Source organism: Dermacentor andersoni, chromosome 3 (genome assembly GCF_023375885.2).
Source record: "Dermacentor andersoni chromosome 3, qqDerAnde1_hic_scaffold, whole genome shotgun sequence".
In the NCBI taxonomy this organism is placed as follows: domain Eukaryota; kingdom Metazoa; phylum Arthropoda; class Arachnida; order Ixodida; family Ixodidae; genus Dermacentor; species Dermacentor andersoni.
In genome coordinates, this window is record NC_092816.1 from 29,880,160 (window position 1) to 29,906,381 (window position 26,222).

Here is a 26,222-nt window from a genome sequence, read left to right on the forward strand (position 1 = left end):
GCAACGTCTGCTGCGCTAATTCACCCGCTGTTGGCAGGAATGAAGCCTCCGATGATATCGCTATCCTATCGATGACAGAGCAATAGCTTGGAGACCACTAGCTCTAGCCATCGAGGATACCGCAGACAGGCAACCATGAAAAGTTAAACGTCGCTTTTACACCAAGGTGTGCAGAACGTCAAACAATCACTTAAAGGATGGAAGTAGCTCTGTGATATGGTAGCGTGCAAGGGAATGCCGGTAAGGTAGGGTTTCGGGTTTACATCTTTCTTGGAGAGTAAAACATTTTGAAGGCGATTCTGGTGACCAGTGTTGCACTTGGCACAATGATTAGATCTCTATTAAAACACCGGGTAAGGTTATGCTTTTGTTCTAATATATAAGCAATTATCATCCATATATAGCGACTCGGGCTAGGGATCACAGTTTAACATACAAAATGTGAACAATAAGACCTTTATCATCATCACTGCTGGTGATGAGCTGTTATGTGAAATGTCAATACTCAACGTGAATACGGGTCTCATACTTCGCAAATGTCGGCCGTCATATGGCTCTGAAGGCACACTATGGTGGCAGTCCATGTGAACCCGATCATAAGAACAAATCAAGCTTCAGTGAAAACAAGATCTTACCATCCCATACACTTCTATGTTGCGGTCCGCTCCGTAGTCGAACTTTCCAAAACGCCCCGTCTCGTAGACCTAAAATCAGGGTCAAACGCATTTCAAATGTTGATGATTTATGATTGATTGATTTAATTACTGCAACAGGCAGATATGGCCAAAGAGCGCCAAAGACATGGGTATTTGAGAGGATATCCCTCATGTGTCCAAAAGTGTGTCGAACAAGGGAGAGTCACAATTCAACGCCGTTAACAGCGCTGTCCAGCTTCTTTAATTTCTCCCATTACTCTCACCTTAAGCACACGTAATACTCAAAGCAGTGTCGAAACAAAATTTCAGCCAGCCTTTCCTTCTTTTGTCTGAGCTTCACCGCGTTCTTAACCCTAGCATAATAAATGTTTCATTCCTGGTCAGCAGGTACTTTACTAGCACCGTAATTGTTTTCTCCCTTGATGGGTCTTTGAATTCAGCGGCAAAGGATGAGACATGGTGTGTCAGTTCGTGTCTTAAAGGGAAGTTGCCAGGAGCAGAACCAACAAGAAAAAAAGAAAGTAGGAATGGGCGAATACTCGAATTTTTGAATAACGAATCAAATGTTACACACGAACTATTCTTATTCGTATTCGGAAATGAACTATTCGGTATTTTATGTTATCGAAACTAACCAAATATTTCACAACAGCTGACTGTTAAACTTGCGTTACTGTACTTCGTCAGCTAAGCAAAGTGTCGCACTTTATCAAAATTGAAACAACGACAAAAAATTTCCGAAGCAATACAGAAACAAAATGGAGCAATACAAGCTTTGTTTTTGGTTTCGTTGTGGAAACCTACATGACGACCTGTGTTTTTTTGCTTGCAGTCTGTAATTTAGTGTTTCTTGCATCCTAGTCATGCAGCAGTTTTATTAACTTTCGTGCTGCAATCAGTGATGCTTCCTAAGAAGGGCCATTTTACATGTATCTATCTGGCGCCAAATTCCTTCAACAGCTTTTAGTTTATTTGTTCACAACTTCTCATCTTTTTTAAACAGTCACTTGTTTAGAGTTTTTGGAAAGCCACTCATAGAGCATCCATTTATTCTTGGAAAACTTGTTTGTAACCGGGCTCTAAAGATGTTGAGAGGATATTCCTAGAGTAAGTTTATTGACTATTAGTGATCTTTTGTTTAAAACTGATCTTAATGTTCATGATAACTGGCTGTCCTTTTTTCAGTATAGTCTGTAAAAGCGTGGTACCCAATTATGTCGAAATCAATGTCCCCGCAATAAATATGCGCGTCTGCGCTGAACTACTGGACATTTGATTTGATATTCTATGCTTACTATTCGTATTCGATTCGTATTTGAAAAATTTCGTATTGGCCCACCTCTTAAGAAAGCGAAGGATGTATTGCTTAGCCATTATTCATGTCAACACTCATTATAACACCGAGGTTTTAATCAATTATTAATTTTGTTAATAATGCATACTACATACTTATACCTTCGGACCTCCCGTTCTCACCTGCGATATGTGGATCATATTCTTGTAAGACGTCCCTGAAGGCGTATCCTTTAGAAAGACGGGCAGGCGAGTCTGAAAAGGAAGCATGAAACCGTTCCAGCGTAGCATTCTAACTAAACCTAAAAGCCGACGTTACCTTCTGAAATTAGCACATTGGTTTATGTCAGTATGTTTTGCTGCCGTTCAATGCCATCCAACTATATTTATAGCCGTGCAAGTCTGCTAATTTACACTTTGAGGTGCAGAACATGCCTAACAATATAGAAAAGTGATAACACCTATACTCGTCAGTTATCTGTTCACACAACGACTACTTAACGTAGTATAGTTTTCTTTGATTTGCAAGTCCCCATTCAGAAAGCGCCGTTTATGACTATATAAACACGGTGTAACATCGTCTGTCTCACTAAAGATTTGTATGAGTATGTTAAGTCATGAGCCAGGCTAACATTTTAAGCTTCTCATCAAAGTCAGCATCTCTCTCGTATGTTTTGCGAAAAGTAAGTTGTTCATATATAGTTCACTACTAAAGTTCCTATGTTCAAAGGAAATTATTTTCATATGTAGACATTTTCTTCAATGATAAATATAGGATTTTTTAACGATGATGAACAGCGGCCTCTTTTGGGTTAAGGCAGTGAATGAGCTCCGAGTGTAAGGTCTGGAAGTCCAGGACAAATTAAAATTTTGTAAGTGACACCTGCAGCTTTCTGTATCTTCAATTTTTCTACAGTTCTGGTGAAAGTATGTCAAATCAATGCGGCATTCTCATAGTATACAATGTTTCATTTTTTTATGTCTCTTCAACATTTGCTCACCGCATTGATTGGTCGAGTCTGCTGGCCGCTGATAAAATCAATGACCCATGGACAAATGGCCCGGGAAACCCGGTAGCGGCACATCGTTGTCACGATGAAGTCGATCATTCGGTCGTGGTATAGGAAATCGTACCTGCCGAACAGCGCCGCCAGAGCCTGCGTGGGCGATGAGGCGTACAATGAGAATATGCAGCTTTAATGACGCGAACAACAAAGTTCGAGACGAAGAATTGGAAGAAATAGTATGTGTCGGTTGAAATTGCTCAACGGCCACATAAATCATCAGTGCTATAACGGGCCTTTACTCCATGTCGCCAGTTGTCTTTAACGAGAAAGCAACTTTTTTTCTGAAGTCATTTCGAGCTCTTTAGATTCAGGAGCTCCACGTAATTTGCTTTTGAATCACTCCGCAATAAGGGAGGATGGAGGAGGAAATAAAGAGTGAAGGCAGGGATGTTAACCACAAACGCGTCTGATTGGCTACCCTACTCTGGGGGACGGGAAAGAGGGAATAGAAAGATAACATAGAGAGAAGGAGGGGAGGGTGAGGGAAGCAGCGGGGAGTCCGCGCACGCACGCGGAGGTCCTGAGCGAGTCAAATGCATTTACGTAGGCCAGTCGCCCTCAAGAAAGACGAAAGTGCTTTCATAGCTTTGTGGACCGACGAGCGATGGGGGCGGTCTTCCTGTACAGACAACAGCCGATCAAAACAATTCTTTCAGTGAATACCGTGATTACTGAGAACTAGAGCTGGGCGAATATTACCCTTTTTGAATACGAATTAAATACGAATATCAGGTATTAAATATCGAATCAAATATCGAAAACTCAAACGCCAATGCATATATTTGCAGTAGCAATATTTATTTTTTAGTACAACTAAGTACAACGCCTGCACTGACTAGTGCAAAAGGACAGCTAACTGTCAGTGACACATGGTACGTTTTAAACACAAGGTCACCAATCGTCATTAATGGAACTGCACGAAGAGCTTCTCAACAACGTTTGATCCTGGTTGCAAACAATCTCTGCAAGAAAGAACGGCTGCTGCATGACTATCTTTCCAAAAACGCCCAAGAAATGCTTGTTGGAAAAAATATAAGATGGCAAGTTGTGCAAAAAGAAAAATCTGCTGAAAGACTCGTGTGCCGTAGACCCATGTAAAAGGGCCCTTTGCGCTGACGACATCACTAGTTGTAGCTTAAAATAGGAAACTTCTACATAACTAGACTGCCAAAAACACTAAATGACAGACTACAGGCAACAATCATCGGTTGTTATGTAAGCATCCGCTCTGAAACCGAAAAGAAAGTATGCAATACCCGTTATGCTTCTGCATTGCTTCAAAAACCTGTATCGTTGTCACCCTTTTGTCAATTAGCGATATATATTTTAGTAGATGGAAAGCAACCTGTCTTAAACAATTGGTTTTGCGAAATTTTCTATTGTTCTTGAGTATTCGAAAATACCGAATGGTTGATTTTAGAACATGAATCGAATACTACACACTAACTATTCGTATTCGAAAATTCGCCCGCCCCTTCTAAGAACCTTCATTTTCCTTCAAGTCTGTTTAGCAGGGGGCAATACAAGCCATGTGTAAAATGTTAATTTTAATTTGCCTAATTGTCAGATTGTATATGGCGGAATGCTACTTAAATTCGCCGGATCAAAGTATGAAATGACATGCAAATGCATATAAGCTCTGTTTGAAACTTCTTTTGAGCATTTCCAAAATATTTCACGGAGCAAAATAACATGTGCTACATACGTTTTTTATGTTGTGTTTGTGCTTGTGTTCGCCTGTGTTGTTGCTGTTGCTGTCACTGGACAAAACAATCTTAAAGAGTTATTGAAGTGACAAACTATAATAAGTCTATTTACTGCACATTGTTTCGCCTTCATCGTGCAGTAGACACAACAGTAGGATGGTGATGTTGTTGTTGTTGTTGTTGTTGTTTAGTGTTTGCCAAAATAATTTGTAGACTTACATTACTGCCTGCATTTACTTGATGTTATTTTCTCAAACAATTAGTTTATTCTCATTATGATCATAAAGCCTGTTTCATTTAGTTTTTGTTGCGTCTGACTTGAACACATATCTGCGTGGGACGGGCTACTCACATCCCGGCTATCAGTACAGCTAGCCTTCTATTTACGAGTCCGATTGAGTGTTAGCACATTTATTTATTTATTTATTTATTTATTTATTTACATGCGTTGCGACGTCCCATATGCACTTATAACTGAATAGGGTCATTATTGACACGACTGCAGTGTAGTCATTGCTCAGTGAAACTTGCACGCGCGGACGCAATAAGGCGGCCCGAATTAATAGGCTCTGTGTGCTTTCTTTTACGTCCACGCGGGACGAACGTAAAAGAGGCACCCAACAGCGACACTAAATCAGGTAAAATAAACATGTTATTTAATTTTTTTAAACTGTATCATTACTCATTTGGCAGCGAAGCGTTGATCACTGGCAGCGGAAGTGAAGGTCGAACTTTCTATGTCCCCACCGAGGCGTCCGACATCTTGACGGGACTTCACGGAGTCAAGCATTTCCACTGTTTTGTTTGTGCTGGCGCAAGATTACTTGTTAAACCTTCGTGGTCGGTCGAGTCCTTAATTCCTTTAAAATGGAATATGTTGTAGTATTTTGTAGCTAGACGGAAGTGTACGCTGTCAAAATTCAGGACATAAAAAAGAGATGCGCGGGACCTTTTAGCGTAGCTCCTCCGCCAGACTTCTGTTCCTGCGTGCTCTGTGGCTTACCAATTCTCCTTTTATGATAAAAGGGATTACTTCGATGTTGCAGCTTACAGTAATACAACTTGACGTCATACAGCAGAAGTTAATATTGCTCCTTATTGTGCCTTGAAGGAAACACGTCATTTGCATTGGAAATCATCGAAATTACTAACTTCAGCGTTAAGCTCGAAAAACGTTTTTGAGAAATTAACATTCTTCCATTGGTTGTTGACTGTGCCAACATGAGCAACTGAAGTTTGAACATTCACTTCTGGAGTGACTGTTGCTGGAATACCACTTAAAATTGCGTTTTGTATTATACCCACATGTACGCGTTTAGAAGTGGAACTTTTTCCCTGAGCTGGCGGCGTGCAAAATCAAAAACTCACGCCCTGCACGCCAAGATGAGAGGTCGAAACATGAGTGTTGGATGTTTGACTCACTGCAAACTTGTCCATGAGGGGAAGGATGGGACCAATTGGCGACTTCATGTTGTGGAATCGTACCGCCGGTGCCATAGCCGCAAACAGCAATATCTGCAAGTCAACGAGAAAACAGAGGCGAGAGAGCCTATTCCTGCAAGACTGTTCTGTAGAGGAATGAAGCTATTGAAGATGAGTGAATCACCTAAAGCGTTTCGAAAAAGTGGTATATCGAAAACGCAAAATTCAGCCAAGTGACAATCAAAATCCTAGCACATCGAACTTCTATAGTAGTGAGGCTAAATCTGTGCATTCCTTGAGTGCTACATGTTTTGGCGTCTTTGATTTGCTGCGCCACTTGGGCGCTGACGATTAATCATATGTCATGCCGTTAGTTCAGCGAAGCTTTACTGCTGGTGATTATACTATGTATTACCTCAATTTCTTCCGCATAAAAGGCATTTCGCCACAGTTATGCTTGGTTTTTGATGATGAGGGTGAGTCGGGTACCTGTATAGAATTCAGCAAATGCTAATGAGAATGCGAAGGAAAATGATTAAGATTAAACTCCAAATATTGTATTTACCATTCATAAATCATCGCGTTCACCGGCGCAGTTATGAATCTCCAAGAAAGTTACGTCACGCACGCGTGTATTTGGAAGGCCACAGCAGCAGCAAATATTGCGCTAACCGTAATTCGCGAAATATCTTTTTCTTTGCAGTGCGTCCCATTAAGTTACTGTAATAATTTAGTAGGTGTCCCACGCATTATATAGCATTTCTAACTCCGTTCCTTAGTCTTAATTTCAATTAGAATGTAATCTACTCGCTTTTTATCCGTAATCGATACTCATGTCCTTACGTCTCTTGCAGGCTGTCGCTTAAGTGCATGAGATCACACGTTTAGAAGACACACAGCAATAGGCTTCAATGAAATATTATTAGAGGAATGCGGACATTCAAAATTTTGAGGGAACCTTCAATATTTTGAGCCCAGACCGAGTAGACTGAAGAAGTTTTTTTTTTCAATCACAAAAGAAACTGAATCAAGTGCTAAAGACATATAGCCTGACAAGGGCTCTTGCTCCACTCAGCATTTCAAGCGGTGAAAGCGCACACACGAGATATAAAATGCGATGCAATTCCATTGTATATACAGGCACAATTTATACAATTTTCTACAAACGTGCAATGTAAATAAAGAAAGTAGTTTGGCGGAAATGTACAAATATAAAGTAATATTCACGTACATAGTGTAAATGCACGTTAATACATAAAAATACTGAGAACACCAATTCTCGCACAATATAACTCAGACAATTTTTTGAAACAGCTATTTACACATATATTACACGCATGCATATACCTAAAGTTTTGAAAACGCACATAAAAGTAAGACGTCCATGATAGTAAAGAAGAAAACCTCAATTTTCTACATTTCCATATTCCAACGCTAATCTTCTAAGGTGTTTTTTATTGTTGCGTTCATCAAGTTAATTTTCTGCCCTATACCATTTAACAGAATGAGAATTTGGTAGTTTATATGCTGTTTGCCTTAATTAGTCCTAATTTGTGGTGCCATATAATGTTTCTCCTCAGGCAATATTGTATAGCGAAGGTTTATTTAACGCAATCTATTTAACTGATTTTTATATGCTGTATTAGTTTATCACCATATACCCAGGGTATGTTTAGTATTTCGTGCTTCAGCAACAGTTGATGAATACGTAAGCCCTGCGGTCGTCCGTGATAGTTTTCAAATTTTTGCAGAACATGTTTCTGTAATACAGTTACTTTAGATAAATTGTGGTTGCTATATTGGTACTCCATATTAAGCAGCAGTATGATAATCTGGAATGAAAGAAAGCATAATAGAGCGCCTTTTATAACCACGATGTCAGAAACTCACTAAGTTTAAAGAGGCAGCCGACAGCTTTACTTAGTTCAGCAGTTAACTTTTCAATAAAGCTTCCACTGGGGCTAGTTGGTATGGCATTGTTCTTCTTGCTGCGCTACACTGTTTATACGAAGGACAAAAAAGAACAAAAAAGTACGTCATGATCAACAGAATTAAAAGCTTTCTGAAGGTCTAAAAACAGACCCATTGTATACAGTCTCTTTTATGTTATGCCCTTCTCCTGACGTCACGCCGTGCTCCCTGTTGAGCTGCAGAAATAAGCGTCATTTCCCCACATTAAACCACTACTACTTTATTTTCGCGTGCTTCGCGTGCTTCGCGTCCCGTAGTGCCTGCTTAGAACATTTTTTACGAAAACCGAAGTGCGATTCAAGTAAGATTTTTCGTTTCTCAGGAAAACTTGTTAAACGATCTCTGATAACAGTTTCAAACAGCTTAGATAACACCGGAAGTACAGCAATTGACCTATAATTATCAACGTTTGTATCTCCACCCTTTTTCATCCCTGCACATATCCTGGCTATCTGGAGATACTCTGGGAACACACAGGACTACAGCATGCAATAATATGTGCCAGATGTTTGCAAATTATATCCGAGACCTGCTTACTCGTTTCAGTTTTAATGCTGTCAAATCCTACAGATGTACGATTCTTACGGTTTCATATCAATCTTTGTACCTCAGTGCAGGTCGTTGGCGATAAAGAAATAGAGTTCACTACACTATGAGTGTACCGTCTTTTAGGTTACCGGTGGAAGGCATACATTCGCCCACTAGCTATGATATGCGCGTTTAATGCAGTGGCTGCAGGAACAGTACCATAGGTAGTTGAGAGCTGTACTGTCTGATTGGAAGCTGTCTACTATGATTAAGATCAATAAGCTTATGCCAGATTTTAGGGGGGGGTCGTTGCGAATACATCAAAACAGCGTTTTATAATATTCAGACTTCGCTTTCTTAAGTTCACTATTTAATTTGTTTCTGAATTTTTTGAAGTCGGTAAGTTTACGGGGATCGCGCGTTTTGACAAAGAGGGTAAATTTTGTTTTTGCTGTGAATTTTTTTTTTATTAAGAACTGTCATTATCCATGGTTTTCTAGCTTTCGAATTATGTTCCTTCCGTACTTTATTTGGAAATGCAAGCTCGTAGCATGGCTTTAATTTGTTGAAAAATAATCTTTAGGCTTTGTTGATATCCGATTGCGTTATGACGGCTCACCAATTTATATCATGTAGAAGTGTTCGAAACGTATTCAACGTGTGCAAGTTAATATCCCGATAGGAGCTCGATGTAGACACGTTTTTGCGATCCTCACTTGCAATAGATACAAAACAAAAAAAACAGGAAGGTTATCACTGAAATCTGATGACAAAATACCAGAAGATGTCATTGAGGAGTATACGCTTGTGACACATAGGTCCAACAGTGTTGCAGTTTCACAATTTCGCGAGTGGCCGCTTGTGCAAGGTTTGTAAATGCATAAGACTAGAATGTGTTACTATGTGCTTTTGCATATATATCGCTCACTAGCATATTAACATTCATATCTCCTATTATTAGAAATGTATCCTTAGGATCACAAAGGAAATCTAAAATTTTATCCACAAATGACAATTTTGTCTATGTTCAGGAGGTGGCCTGTAAACCACAGCAACTCTACCTTTATTTAAACAAACAGTTAGGCTTTCAACGTCATCATCAATAAAAGAACTATCTGGTAAACCTTCACGGTAGGATTGTTCTAGAAGATACATAGCGACACCACCACTACGACCAGCAGCCCGAATACGACCAATGTGACCGTAACCGTGAAAGTATCGCGGGTTATCATTTGTTTAAGATATCCATGTTTCAGTAACCATTATTACATCGCATTGAACCTTTATATTGTCAAATAATGTATGTGAACCATATTCCTTGTTACGGACACTTCTAGGGTTAAGGTGAATGAGGGACAGTTGCTTATTAATGTTTAAGCCTGAAAATATCTAATTAAAAAAAAATATATTCAAGATATTTTGTTGGCATACATTACGATGCCAACAATTGTATAATTACGTATGTACAACAACATACGTACATACAACATACATTGTACAACATACGTATGGATCACTGCGCTTTCATTTCGCAATTTTCTCAATGTCTTCCATGGCGCAGATGCGTAAAACAGCTGACGTTTCGTATCGTCTGGCAACGACTGGCAGTCTTTGCTTTCTTCTGGCTAAGAAAGTAGTCTTTGCTATTCGAATAATGTTCTATTCGGTAATCCACTACATCGAAAGTTGCGGAATATTCGTCTGTACAAGCAGAAAGATAGATGCTCTAGTGGAAAGGGATTCTCCCGAATTGTTCTGCTACATGGTAACCTCAAACCGTTGCGCAGACGCACGAGATGCTCAGCAAACGCACGGAGTAGATTGCTGCGCAACAGTAGTTTCCAGTCTTTAATTGAGCACGTCTGCCTTTGCGCACATACAAATCTGTTGCCTCGATTCAGGTGAGAAAATTTAGTATTTGGCTGGTCTCCGGAAATTTGACTCCGGACTGACTCCGGAAATTTGGACCACCTGGGGTTCTTTAACGTGTACCTAAATCTAAGTACACGGGTGTTTTCTCATTTCACCCCCATTGAAATGCGACCGCCGTGGCCAGGATTCGATCCCGCAACCTCATGCTTAGCAACCCAACACCATAGCCACTAAGCAACCACGGCGGGTTCGAAATGAGTGAGTTGAAGGTAACAGTTCTTCTGCCCTTTACTTCTCCTGCACCCTTGTCTGCCAGCGCTAAAACAGGTTCTTTGTGAGGTCGTTTTTCTCGAACATTTGTTTACAAGTCAACTGAAGAACTTCTATATTCGCACGGTCTTAAATATTATTGAAGTGGCCTCATTCGCATGGTGTCTCATCATAGTTTCTGTGTATGTGTGCTTTACAAACCTTGTTGTTGAACTCCGGCTTCTCGGAGAGTAATGCGAACAGCGTCGCAGCACCCATGGAATGCCCGACGAAGAGAGTCTTGTTGTAACCAGTCACGTTTAGCACGAAGTCGATTGTGTCCGGCACGTCGAATTCACTGATCTCCTCAAAACTGCAAACGCAGAAAATATATATATGCGTTTAGAGCGTCACTGATATAGTCTTGAAATGCGTAAAAACTACTTTCCCGAACTTATCACTTTTGGCACTTCAGATTAAGAGCATTAAAAGCAGGACCAGGACGAGAGTAGACGAACGCAGAGCTGTCTGACAACTATTTTCTTTTTCGCATGTCGACGTAAGTGTGCACTGAGAGTACAATAAGTAAAGCAAAAAAAGAACAAAGAACAGACAAAGATATACGACGTCACCGCTAAACCATGGGTTCACGTAATGGATAGGTACATGGCGTCGCTACGATGTAGCAATATGAAAGGCACACTGACACACTTAACACCACTGATGGATGACGACATATACTATCAATATATGTTGACGTCAACACGCAATAAAATTGGTTTCTAAGCAGAGCCGCGTCGGTCTACTGTTATCTTGGTCCTGCTTTTAACGCTGTTATACCTTTAACTTCCGAGATGTACAAACCAACCCAATTCAAGCCCACTATGGAAGCTCATGAGTAATTTTGCATCGTTCGACAGATATGTTATCACCGTAACTTGAGGGATCGTCAGGAGAGTCGAACTTTTTTTATAACATGTACAACGTTTATACTTACAAACCTATACTTAAGGTGCAGCGATATCGGCCCTTCTACTACCCCTTACATCCACAAGTGTGCTCGCAGTTATTTGTCAGGGTTAAATGTATTGTGCAACAAGCGTTCGTGTGTACACTCAATGTCAAAAAAAAAAAAGCTCGCCGTCGTAGTTAGATGCATGTGGGTCTGACACTGAGCGCAACTGGCCGCATACATGTCAGTCGACCGACGCATACGGGGCCAGTAAGACCATCATTAGGCACGATGGAATGTACACGCAGCTCCTGCAGGTCCAGGGCAAGGCCTGCTGAATAGTGCAGCGTAGTTTCTCCGGAACTACAAGTAGGAAGCAGGCACCAGTCCTTACGACGTTCCTTTTGTAGAGAAGGCCACCGCGAACAATAAAACCTCGGGCTGTTGTGGATGCGCAGCGTTGAAAAGCGGCTCTAAGGTGAGGACTTCTCGCTGCTCCTTTTCAAACGCCTCTCTGGCAAGAAATGCTGGTGCCACAGAAGCAATCAGGTGGTCAAAGTTATCCGCATCACAAAGTGTCGTGTTTAGCGGCATTAGCGAAAGGCAGTCTGCATCAGCGTGACGGCGCACGCTCCTGTATGAAACTGTGAAGTTGTACTCCTGGAGCTGTAGAGACCAGAGCGCGAGACGACCAGAGGGATCACCAAAGTTGATGAGCCAGTACAACGAATGATGATCCGTGACGATTGTTAATGAACGCCCATGTATACACATACGAGCGGAAACGTTGCACAGCAAAAATGATCGCTATAAGCATTCTTGCTTCGTAACGGTGTACCTGCGTTCAGGCTTACTTAACGTGCGACTCGCATAAGCAATGACGTGCTCTTTCCGGGCGCATCGTTGAACAAGGACTCCACCCACGTCCACGTCATTCGCGTGGATCTCTGTCGGGGCGGCTGGGTCAGAATGCCAAATGATGGGGCCTAGCGCCAGTAGAAAGTTTAGTGGACGAAAAGAAGTGTCGCACCCATGAGTTCAATCAGAAGTGCTGTTCTAATGCTGAAGACACGTCAGGGGATAGGCAAGATCAGCAAAAGCAGGTTTAACTCGGCGGTATAAGAGCACAGGCCTATCAAACTACGAAGCTCTTTAACAGATCGAGAAGCCTTGAATGCTCCAACAGCTGCTGTCTTCTGTGGGTCAGGCCTAATACTATCCTTTTCTACAAGATGGTCAAGCCCCAATGTCTGCCGCTCACTGAAGCGACATTTCTTAGATTGACTACTAGGCCAGCGTGTTCGATGCAGCCTGAGGCAAATTCTAGGCGCCAGTTATGCTCTTAAAAAGTGCTTCCAATGACGAAAACGTCGTTTAGGTAACACATGCAATTATCTCATTTGAGGCCTGGAAGACTGGTGTCCATAAATATTTTGAAAGTTGTGGGTGCGTTCAGAGCCCAAACGGCATGACGTTGAACTCAAATAAGCCTTCCGGGCTAATAAATACCGCTTTTATTTGTCCGCCGAGTGCATAGGGATTTGTCAGTATACCCCGATCGCAAATCAACAGGAGAAAAGTAGGACGTCGAATGAAGGGAGTCCAGTGCATCCTGCATCCTTAGAAGAGGGTAAACGTCTTTCTTGGTGATGGAATTTAGACGTCAGTAGTCCACACAGAATGCTCAAGCCCCGTCTTTCTTTTTCACAAGTATAATTGGACCAACCCACGGATTGGATGATTTCTAGATTACTCCTATCTGTAGCATTTCTCGAAGTTGTTCGTCGATAATATTACGCTCTGGAGGAGATACTCGATAGGGTTTCTGCCAAACGAATTCTGTTCTTGGTTTGAGACGCGAGAATCGAAGGCGCGTCATCCTCCAGGACGAAGTCGAAGATACTTAAGTGGTTAGGTAGATCGTTCGCTAGTGTACGGCGCTCGTCCGTGCTGACTGACTTGCTAACCGTAGCAAGAGTCTCTGACTCTTCTGCACAAACGCCATCTTGTTTATGTGGAACATCTGTGAGCACGGCGACTGGCGTCGACTTGTGCACTTTGAAGAAAGCGAGCTTCGTGCCTACGGGTACCACTGCGTTTTTGGCAGAAGTGTTGACAATCGCCAATTTAGAGCACCGCTGAGCTACAGACACAAAACAATGTGAAACAAAAGATGTTCTTCACGCATATTAAATACGTAGCCTCTAGTGTGGCGTCGAAGCCCTGATCATTGGTACGAGCACAATCGACCGGAACACAAACAGCTGACAAAGCAGGCACGAGGGTGTCCTCACAGGCATGAAATGAACCGTCCTCGCATGGAGCATCTTGCATGAGCTCGTAAAAAATGTCGCCACTTACAAACATCTCCCCTTTTCGGCAATCAACTTTTCGGCACCGCACATATGTAGGAAATATAATACCTAACATAACATCAGGCGAGGATCGGCGAATAAGTATAAATTCTGTCGTGAAAACTTTACCAGCCAGTGGCACTTGCACAGTGCAATGACCAACCGGCCGCAGCGAATCCCCGCTCACGCCACAAAATGTTACTTGGTTTCATTGAAATACCACTTGGCGACATAATAATCTTTTAAGAGCAAGGCTAATCACGGAAACAGGAGCATCGATGTCCACTAACGCCAACGTTGGCATACATCAACAAGGACTTCCACATTGTTCTTCAACATAAACACAGGCGGATGCATATCTTTCAACAGCGAATCTCCAGTGACCTCACCTCCATCAGCCACGCTTTCCAGTTTTCCGGCGGTGGTGACCTTGAACGATGCCGTGGCGAAGACAGGTGAAATCGAGGAACAGGAGGTGGCGTCACGCTACGGTCGGAGGCAGGCGAGCGGTTCCGGAAGTTTCCTAGCCAAAAGTTGCTGCTAGAAGGCCATTGAGCCATTGAAGGCCTTTGCGTGTTAAGCACTTGGGCTGCAAGTTGATCGTGCCGCGGCCTTTGGCGATGAGGACAAAAGTGTGATATGTGCTCAAGAACGCCGCAGATGTAGCATGTAAGAAATGGACGGCTTCTGCGGTAGTCTTCAGAACAGTGAGACATCTCGGCACTCGTCGGGCGAGTGACTGGGTCGTAACGCGGAGCATTGCCATTCGTGCACGGGGTGCCTAGAGGAGCGGGCGCTACGATAGCGAGGTTCAAATTGTGTACCCGAAGAGTAGTTGCCTCTCAACACCAGTGTTCCGATAAATTCGCGGCATTGATTGACGGATGTCATACATTCGAAGGCGAAGTAGCGGTGCCTTGCGAAAAGGAGACATCAGGTAGGAGACGTGCCGTTTCATTGTGCCTGTACAGCTTTTCGCGGACGATTTGTCATATGGTCGACGTCAGGTCAAATGACGAGCTCATGTCGATACTGGCCATGGTGGTAACATTGGCCAATCGATCAAACTTTGGTGTTATTCGGCGCGTCTTCACTGCCTCGAACGTACGGCAATGCGTCTTGACGTCAGACATTGAAGCGAGACTGTCCTTGCCGATCAGGAAATTGCACACATCCTCTGCTATGCCCTTAAGCAGGTGTCCGACTTTGTTTTCCTTAGACATTCTTGCGTTGGCTTGCTTGCAGAATTTCAAAATCTCCTCGATGTAAGTTGTGCAATATGAAGGTAGCTGTGCTCTCTGTGCTAGGGTGTGCTCAGCGCGTTCCTTTTTTGCGTCCCAACCACCGAAGCATATCTTTAGCTGATCGACGAAACGACTTCACGTCGTCATGATTTTCAGGCCACATCAGGGCAGTGTCAGTGAGTGTGAAGACAACGTTGATTAGTTAGTTGGTAGTGTCCCAGTCGCCGGACTTGCTTACTCTTTGGTAATGCCTAAGCCACTCGTCCACATCTTCACCTGCTTTCCCGGCGAAAACCCGAGGTTCTTGTCAGTAGCGCCACGTACTAGCAGGCATTGATCCCGGAGCGGCAGGATCAGTTGTTGAGTGTCTCTGTTGTTGTGTAAATCAGCAGGGGAATGTGGTGGTCCGGCGAGGCGATGACTCCGGTGAAGAATAAGTGGCTCCAGCTTCGTCATTACTTTAATTACACCACAGCTCCACCAAAACTATTACGACACGAAGGAAACGAAGTTTATTTATTAAGCTTCAAGGCGGGCTTCAGACGGGGCAAAACTTCCTTCTTCCTTCTTCTCTTCTTGTTCTTGTTCAATCGTAAAATTTCCATTGTGAAATGGCGCAAACCATTCTGGGGGAACAAAATCATGGAGTTTAACGTGCCAAAATCACTTTCTTATTATGAGGCACGCCGTAGTGGAGGACTCCGGAAATTTCGACCAACTGGAGTTCTCTGGCGTGCACCCCAATCTAAGTACACGGGTGTTTTCGCATTTCGCCTCCATCGAAATGCGGCCGCCGTGGCCGAGATTCGGTCCTGCGATCTCGCGCTCAGCAGCCCAACACCACTGCCCAAGCTCAAGCCACTGAGCAACCACGGCGGGTCTACTCTGGAGAATCGGCCATGAATCGGGCAGTGAAAAAAAAAACTGTTACAAGTTTTTTTCAGGAAATAATGTGAAATGAAATAATTATCTTGTAAATGGGAATTTGTTCCGATTTCGCTCCATTCGCTCACACATTTTCTTCCACTTATTCAGCTATATGTACTGTAATACTATTTTTAAGTAAGTATTTCACGTTAGGTATTTGGTTATCGAAAATGCAGGCACTGCAAAATATCAGCTGATATCTGTCGTAACACATACTGCTGTAGCAGCAACCAAGACAGCATATATCTCACCTGAAATCCCACAACTCCTTCTGGTACCACGTGTAGTTTACATGTCTGGACTGGCTGCTTCCCCTCACGTTACCCAGCCACACGTCAAAACCGGCGTCGGCCAAGACATAGGCTGCAACAAATCAAAAGTCGATGTAACATGCCCTCGAAATTATGAGGCGAAGCCAAGCATGCTGATTCGACACATTCTTATTCGATTAGAACCGAAGACCGGTCAAGTTTTACGTTTGCTCGAAAACTTAACGCCATAAACTACAAGGGGCAGAGAAAGATCACACAAAAAGATCACACATGGCAACGGAAGGCACGGTGTTTTAGTGTGCTGGCGCTGACACCGTCACGCCGTCAAAGGCACGAATGATGTTAGGTGACAGCATAATTAAGCTGGTATGAAGAAGTGTAGTGACAACGAGCAATAATTTACCTAATTAACCAAGCTTGTGTCATTTTCGAGACGAATTTCAGCTACCTAACTTAAGATACCTATATTAGGAGCAGAGTGATTAATGCAGCGACATATCGCTTTTGTTCACTGTTGAAAACGCGCTGAAGGAAACGCAATGAGTTTCCTGGGCACGTTCACACCAGGCGTCATTTATATCAAGTCAAGCATGAGCGTCAAGTTAAGATGGTCTTTTGCATACGCGGCGGGGGGAGGGGGGGGGGGGGCGTAAGTCTGTCAGGTCTTACAAGCGCCGCACACTTCCGCATACATAGCACAAAAGGGCTAAGAATACAAGTTGTTGATGCCACAGAACATGGCTCATGGCCACGTGGGGTATACGAGCCCATTGTGAGTTGTTTGGCAGAGCCTGGCACGCCTTCTTCTACTTCTCTCCCTAATTGTGAGATTTAACCTGTTCAATTTCCCCAAAGTGCACATTGGGTTGTGAGGGATACAGTATAGCGGAGGGCTTTGAAGTAATATTTAGCAGCTGGTGTTTGTAGATGTCACCCCAAAGAATGGAAGACAAGCAGTTTTTGCATTCCTCCTCCATCGGAATGCGGCCGCCGTGGTCGGCGTTCTAAGCTTGGAACGTTCAGGAAAACGTTTCGGGAACTAAGTCAACACGCCTGTCAACTTTTGACTGCAAGAATGGGAGAACGTTCGCCTGCCTGCATATGTTACTGTGCTACGAGACTGCGTAAATCACAGGAACTTGTGAGCTTTTTTTCGGATCCTCAAAGTCTTTCGCGTTTTCTTTTTGTCAGTTTCCCCCTTTGTCACTCGAGGACATCAAACAGGGACATCGGGGAGATAAAAGTGTCAAGTAGTCGCTGGCGATAGGGTAATCATGAGAGCATAGGTACTCTGCCTTGTAATATTCTCGGAGCTCCTTATCGGGAGCCATTCAAAGCGTTTCAGATAGCCTCAATAAGTCACCGACCTCTGTGGGGTTCACGCGTCTCTTGCGCAAGCAGATTTCACTGACGCGTGCAAAACGGGCAGCATAAATTTGGCGGAGGTGTCGCAAAGCGTTTGAAACAGAGTACGGTAATATAGCACCTAACAGTGGCATTTGATTTGCATAAAAATTGTGAATCGCTGCGTTAGTATTTTTTTAGCACCGCTTTCTCTGGTTCCTCCCGCGTCAACATGCAGCAAAATTAACTACAGGCCAATCCCAGAGATAGTCCAATCAACAGTGCTAACTTGCTGGTCCGATCCTGCCTCGCAAGGGCGTTAATGTGGTTTGTAACGCCGGCTGATACTGGAGACACTGCGGAGTCATAGCACTCATACGCTTCATAGTAATTACCATATCGCTAGCCAAAAGTGTTCCCCAGCAGCCTATGCTGACTTTTCAATCGTTCGTCGATTCTTTCTTCCGCATTTCGTTTCTTTTTTCCTCTCTTTCTTGTTCTGCAACTTATTTTTTGGGCTTTACCAAGGCGCTTTACTGAGCCTCGGTAAAGCCAAATCAAAACGCGCTAAGCGTCGCAACCGCTCGCTTGCCCGCGAGGAGTCCATTACTTCAGCGGCGTTCAATTAGACAATTCTTTCGCATTCACAACCCATGGGAAGTGCTTAGGTGTCCTCAGATTTTTTTCAATGCCTTAGCCTTACGAATGTCGAAGTGGCAGAATGGATGTATATATATCCATGCAAGTATGGATATATATATATATATATATATATATATATATATAAACTTTCAGTGTTAATCAACAAGCGTAAGACAGCTGACATAACGAAGTATAGTATGGATAGAAATGAACATGCTCTCGGGAACGGAGGAAGTCTAAAAGCAGTGAAGAAGAAACTAGGAATTGGCAAGAATCAGACGTATGCGTTAAGAGACAAAGCCGGCAATATCATTGCTAATATGGATGAGGTAGTTCAAGTGGGTCAGGAGTTCTATAGATATTTATACAGTACTAGTGGCACCCACGACGATAATGGAAGAGAGAATAGTCTAGAGGAATTTGAAATCCCACAAGTAACGCCGGAAGTAAAGAAAGCCTTGGGAGCTGTGCAAAGGGGGAAGACAGCTGGGGAGGATCAGGTAAAAGCATATTTGTTGAAGGATGGTGGGCAGATTGTTCTATAAAAGCTGACCACCCTGTATACGCAACGCCTCATGACCTCGAGCGTACCGGAATCATGAAAGAACGCTAATATAATCCTAATCCATAAGAAAGGGGACGCCAAAGACTTGAAAAATTATAGACCGATCAGCTTATTATCCATTGCCTACAAACTGTTTACTAAGGTAATCGCAAATAGAATCAGGAACACCTTAGACTTCTGACAACCAAAGGACCAGGCAGGATTTGGTAAAGGCTATTCAACAATACACCATATTCACACTATCTATCAGGTGATAGAGAAATGTGGGGAATATAACCAATCCTTATATATAGCTTTCATTGATTACGAGAAAGCGTTTGATTCTGTCGAAACCTCAGCAGTCATGGATCATTACGGAATCAGGGTGTAGACGAGCCGTATGTAAAAATACTGAAAGATATCTATAGCGTCTCCACAGCCACCGTAGTCCTCCATAAAGAAAGCAACAAAATCCCAATAAAGAAAGGCGTCAGGCAGGGAGATACGATCTCTTCAATGCTATTCAAAGCGTATTTACAGGAGATATTCAGAGACCTGGATTGGGAAGAATTAGGGATAAGAGTTAATGGAGAATACCTTAGTAACTTGCAATTCGCTGATGATATTGCCTTGCTTAGTAACCCAGAAACCAATTACAATGCATGCTCACTGACCTGGAGAGGGAAAGCAGAAGAGTGGGTCTAAAAACTAATCTGCAGAAAACTAAAGTAATGTTTAACAGTCTCGGAAGAGAACAGCAATTTACGATAGGTAGCGAAGCACTGGAAGTGGTAAGGGAATACATCTACTTAGGGCAGGTAGTGAACGCGGATCCGGATCATGAGACGGAAATAATCAGAAGAATAAGAATGGGTTGGGGTGCGTTTGGCAGGCATTCTCAGATCATGAACAGCAGGTTGCCATTATCCCTCATGAGAAAAGTGTTTAATAGCTGTGTCTTACCAGTACTCACTTACGGGGCAGGAACCAGGAGGCTTACAAAAAGGGTTCTACTTAAATTGAGGAAGACGCAACGAGCTATGGAAAGAAGAATGATGGGTGTATCTTTAAGAGATAAGAGAAGAGCATATTGGGTGAGGGAACAAACGTGAGTTAATGACATCTTAGCTGAAATCAAGAAAAAGAAATGGGCATGGGCAGGACATGTAATGAGGAGGGAAGATAACCGATGGTAATTAAGGGTTACGGACTGGATTCCAAGGGAAGGGAAGCGTAGCAGGGGGCGGCAGAAAGTTAGGTGGGCGGATGAAATTAAGAAGTTTGCAGGGACGACATACCCACAATTAGTACATGTCCGGGGTAGTTGGAGAAGTATGGGAGAGGCCTTTGCCCTGCAGTGGGCGTAACCAGGCTGATGATGATGATGATATATTAACTACTAATATAAGACTAGTGTGTATATATATATATATATATATATATATATATATATATATATATATATATATATGTATATATATATGTATATAGGCGGTTTCTTCCGGAAGTATGTAATTCTTATCGAAATTCGAAAGCATATTGTCACTTACCACAACCTGTATATTAAACTGCGTAAATCGATATACATAGTAACAGTAAGAAGTGTATATATTCATCCAAACGCCCTCCTTGATTGATGTCATCTATTGGTCAGTAGCAGCCGCGTATGGGCATCCACTGTATTACGAAATAAAGCGTCCATGAAAAAGTGAGGAGCAAGCTTTTGTTGAAAAGAGAGCATTTGAGAAAAAGGAAGGTGACTTCGCGCTCGGCTTGCGTGCTCTACGCGCCGCGCACGACTGCGAAATTTAGCTGAAATGTACAAAGCAGCGTATGCTATCCGCGGACTGTGTTTTTTCACCAAGCCTCAGGGGTAGTTCAGGACCCCTTTAAGAATTCTGGGGTTTTGCGTGGCAAAACCAAGATATGATTATGAGACACGCCGCAGGTAGGGGACTCCGGATTACTTTTGACCACCAGGGGATTTATAACGTGCCCCTATGCATGGTACACAGGTGTTCTTGCATTTCTCCTCCCCCATCGGAATGCGGCCGCCGCAGCCGGGATTCGATCCCGCGCTCTCCGGTTCAGCAGCGCCACGTCAAACCATTCAATTCAATTCAATTCAATTCACTTTATATCAACACCACAATGTTGAGGACCGCGAATAAAAAGCCTTTTTATGGCTTGACAAGGTCCGCAGCCCCTTTTAACAAGCAGTGGCAGAGCATAGGATTAGGTGTTACATATTAAGCTAGAGTTACCTAAGTCTCAATAACACGAGTGACAGACATAACGCATATATATAATATATACTTACATATACATATATGTGTAAGATGAATTCATATGAGACAGAACGTATATGTAGTACATATAGCACTCACGTGCAATTGAAACCGAAAGAACTAACGCTAGTTACAAATGCACATCATACATATATGAAATCGACAAATGTGTCATACAACACATACTGCAATGCACAATTCGGAAACACACTGTTATAAAAAACACGATTTCTTCCTTTTTTGCGGAAACAAAGAAAAGACAAGAAAAAAGCACAATAATGAAAGTTATACAGCGTAGATTTTGTTTAGACAAGACGGTAATGTAAAGCGCAACATTTGTTATGTGTGATTAGTCCTTGCCCTCGGCATCTCCCAGAGTTCGCAACTGTGCGTATTTAGCTTCCCATCTCCGCGTTTTAAGTTCGATATATTATTTAACGAGTTATTATTTCGGTTAATACCTGTTTTATACCAGTGAATTAGCGTCTGCTCATAAATATCAGGCTTAGGAAGTAAATTCAGTTTTTTGAAAAGTGGGCGCGTATGTGTGTCGTGGGGCACACCCAGAATACTACGGACGGCCTTTTTTTGTATTCTGTGTAATGTGGTGATATTAGAAAGTGTCGTAGTACCCCAAACAAGATGGCAATAGTTAATTTGGCTGAGAAGCAAGAACTTGTATAGGAGAAGCTTGATACTTTTAGGGAGAAAATATCTTAACCTGCATAAAATTCCACTCACACGGGATATTTTCGCAGCGACTAAATCCACTTGCAAGTTCCACGACATATGCTGTTCGAATACAGCCCCAAGACATTTAACAGTTAAACTGTTAAGCTTTAATGTTAAGTCTGTAGCGACATTACGATTTCTCTGTCTGAACAGAACAGCTGTTGATTTCTTAGTGTTTATACTAAGTGAATTTGCGGTAGACCAAGAGGACAGTTTTGTTAGTGCGTCATTTGCGATACCGATAGCCTCTGTGGAATTCGGTGCGGTAACCAGAATAGTTGTGTCGTCCGCGTACATAATAAATTTCACATTATTTCACATTATTAACTAAGTCATTGATATAAATACAAAAAAGCAGGGGCCCCAGAATACTTCCTTGTGGCACTCCCGCGTGAACTGGCTTTAAATTCGACACATATCGTTCTATGATCACTTGTTGCATACGGTGTTGAAGATACGACTGTATTTGTGGTAAACGGTGTTTGCATGTTGAAGGTGAACACTGGGTAATGAAAAGAAATATTGGAAGGTGATCACTTATATGAGCACTCACAACACCAGATAAAATGTTATAATAGTGGATATTGGTTATGAAGACGTCAGTTAATGTCGATGTATCTGTTGAAATACGAGTCGGACTATTTATAACATTTTCAAAACCATTTGATTCGATTGTCTTGCTAAGTTCTTCTCGAGAAGTAGAAGCTTTTAAGAAATCAATGTTTAGGTCGCCTGCCAGAATTAACTTGTAACCATTATCAGTCACCCAGCACAAGCATTTCTCCATAAAAGACAAAGTTCTGCGTGCTCGATCCTGGTGGTCGATATAGGACGCAGAAAACACTATCATTGCACTAAACAGTAAGCACTTCATGATCCAAGGCAACAAGAGGAAAAGATGCAACAATGTTGCAACGGAGTGTGCTTTTTGCCATTACTCCACCAATGCGGGTTTCGACGATGTCTATGTCGCAGGCTTACAATTCTCGAATGCGCTGGATGTACTCGACAATCGCCACCCATTCTCGGAGGAGAGAACCATGGCAGAGTGGTCTAGTCCGCCCTCGCCACAAAAGGTCTTGATGACACAGCTTCGCTTACTGAGATGAGGACTTATTGAAAGACGTTGATTGCTCGCCTGCATCATGGTGTCATGTCCGCACTTCTTTTTTTTTTTTTCTTGCGTTTCTCACTCTCTAGTTTACACCAGTTCTCTTTCGATCATCTTTAATTTGCTGCTGCTAAAAGCTGCTAAAAGCACTGTGTCCGCGCTTTTTATTCACGTGTAGTTCTACACTGAAAGCATTGCCATAAAATTCCAATACTCCTTACCCTGGTGAAGGCTGGCCAGCCTGTTTCGCAATACCTTATCTCCCTGCCCTTCCCTGTCTTTTTTCTCCTTCTCTTCCAACTACTTTTTGCATTAGCATGACTGGAATGTTTGGTTATGTAATGTATGGTTACGGTGAACACCACAGCCGTACTCCTCACGCAGGTTGCAGCTCACCGTATAGCCTCTACGATGGCTATACGGACCTCAGCTAAGTGCTTACGCAAGCTCTGGTCGGGCCCGTTGACCACCCACACGCTGGACGAGAAAAGAAGTGCGTGCATGAGTATCACTGGCGGCCGCGGCTGGAAGCGACGGGGAGGCGACGAGGACGACGTCCGGAGTTCGTCTCGACCGTAAGGGATCCTCTGCAGGGGCAGCACGTACCCGTCGCGCGTGGTCAGCACGTACTCTTGCACCAGGTAGCCCTTGTCGGCGATTATCTCCGTCTGCGTTCATGATGGCAGTGCTTAATATTAATGCATGTTTTATGAAGTCATTAATTCGTGTTATTTTTCAGTCGAAATATATAAATACGATTTAGTTGAATGTTTCGTAATTTTAGCTTCGCCAATGACGAACCTACCCATCGTCGTTTGCACTTCCTATTAGTGACAAAAAAAAAAAGAAGCCTGGTCTACTACAAATCAGTGTGCGCCGGAGAAGCCACTGTGATCGAAAGCTACAAAAAAGAAGTAAGCGATAAGATTACACCGAGACCAGCTCGTTCGTGCTTTCTTGAATTGGAGCGATTTATTTTCTTACAGGTACATGGTACACAGTCTACAAGAGCATTTCTGAGAAGTTAGTCAATGCTTGAATATAATGGCAATTATGATTTACAAGTGCATTAACAGTGACTTAATACTTCAATAAAGATTAAATTAAGTTCAGCTGTGTTCTTAATATGTTTCTAGGTGGCTCAATATATCACTTTTATCATGAGCTTCGACTTGGCAAGGCAGGAAATAGGCAAAAACTAAAGATGGGGGGTGACGCCTTCTTTGAAGTTGTCAAACCAGCTTCTGGTGACGTCAAGAACAATGACGTCGACTCTTTCGATTTAGTTCATTGTTTATGCGAGAAAATTTATTACTTTACAACTAAATGAACCAAACTCTCACCCTTTGGAAGTTTAGAACATTTCTCCTGCGCTGAAACGGTCCACCCACAAAACAAGCACATTGAAATTTGTGATGTCACATCAACCTAGCGACGCTGAGGCTTAGGCATGGAATCCAAGGAAAGGCGCGAGAGTCAACATGGCGCACGTCCGGTTTGCTACTCTACGCGAGGTGAAGGGGGATGAAAGGAAAGAAAGGAGTGGGAGGGGAGGAAGGTACTAGTAATGCGAACTCGTGGGCTGTCCTTCACCCTTACAATCGGTCACAGAGGTCAGCCGATTTCATAAACCGTAGCAATGCCCGCGTCGTTTTGCAAGCCTGAGACACATGGGGCCATGGTACAAGGATCTTTGTCTCTGAGTATGGTCTACTATCTAATCCGTTTAAAAAACTCCGAACAGCGTCGCGTTCGATGTCGTGAGGATGTCGCAATTACAAATGTTCTATCACCTTTTCACAGTTGCATGAGTCACAGACATGCGTGTCTGGCATTGCAATCACGAATGATCAGTCTTTCGTAAACACCACCGCAAACAAGAGGCGGCGCAGCAAAGTTGCACCTAGGTGCGAGATGTGTGATGGAATCTGTTGCTTCAGTGAAGGATCAAATCTGTGGAGAAGACAGTTCTAGACAATCGGAGTGTTCCACGAAGCTTGCGTCTTGGTGTGGGCAAGTAAGCAAAGGCCTCTCTCGCTGTCTCTCCTTGACGAAGGTACGAAAATTGTCTGCGTTTCTTCAAGGGCTGACCGGGTGGCACCGTGAGCGAGGTCGTCACCGACGATGCCACATTGCACTGGCATCCATTGGACGGTGATGCCATATCCCTTCGTGAGGGCTTCATGCGGATTTTCTCCTGTCTCCCATACCAATTGACCATGGGTCTAGCGTGGTAAGGCTGACTGAAGACTTTGAATGGCTGCCCCGGAATCGCAAACAACTACCCCATTTCGAGTCCGTGCTTGCAGCATGTAATTAACAGCAGCACGCAGGACCACAAGTTCTGTTGCAGTAGAGATCATCATATTGGACACTTTGATTGGGACTTCTAAAGCCAGGATGACAATAATAAATTGATGCACAATTGGAGGCTTTAGTGTTCGCCGATCGGCAGGTAGCCGTCGAACAAATACTACAGCAGTTTAACAGGAGTGCGCGGGCTCAGATTAAACTCCCAGCCGATACTCATCGCTTAATCGCTGTTCCTTCGAAGCAATGATAGACCTTTGTAAACGACCCTCGTACAAAGAACATACCGTAAGTTACTCTGTACCAAATCCAAACCCGCTACCCCTTACTCAGCTCCGCAACGCTATATTGCCACTGAACCGCCACGCCGGGTTCTCGCAACATCATTAGCATTTTGCTCGAATTGTATTAAAATATAAGCGAATATTTGATATGAAATGCATTCTATTCATCCTGGAAATTTTCATTATTCCAGCTCCCTTATTACGCGCTACTACGCACTATATGCATTCCCCTACTAGGTTAGAGCGCCTGTTTAGGAAAAAAATAAGCAGAACTAAATGGACTTTCTCCGTAAGACCTTGGACACTGTTCTCCTGTTACGCTCGCTATCGCCACAAGCATTGAATGCGTAAATAGTGCGCAATTCGGCCCACGCCGTAGCATGTCACGCTAACCTTCAGCGATATCACTACGATAAGTTTGACCCGCCGCGGTTGCTCAGTGGCTATGGTGTTG

At 43.0% G+C, this 26,222-nt stretch overlaps 1 protein-coding gene across 1 annotated transcript in view; it reads right to left on the bottom strand.

Moving 5' to 3' along the window:
• The window catches only part of LOC129380075 (lipase member K-like), a 46,615-nt gene that overhangs the window by 2,838 nt on the left and 17,555 nt on the right, over window positions 1-26,222 (bottom strand). The window contains exons 3-9 of the mRNA XM_050168028.3: window positions 23,617-23,842; window positions 16,493-16,604; window positions 10,987-11,137; window positions 6,145-6,237; window positions 2,951-3,106; window positions 2,133-2,204; window positions 636-704 (exon numbers count right to left, since the gene is read on the bottom strand). Coding sequence (XP_050023985.2) covers window positions 636-704; window positions 2,133-2,204; window positions 2,951-3,106; window positions 6,145-6,237; window positions 10,987-11,137; window positions 16,493-16,604; window positions 23,617-23,842 — 879 coding nt within the window. The remainder of the gene's footprint in view (window positions 1-635; window positions 705-2,132; window positions 2,205-2,950; window positions 3,107-6,144; window positions 6,238-10,986; window positions 11,138-16,492; window positions 16,605-23,616; window positions 23,843-26,222) is intronic.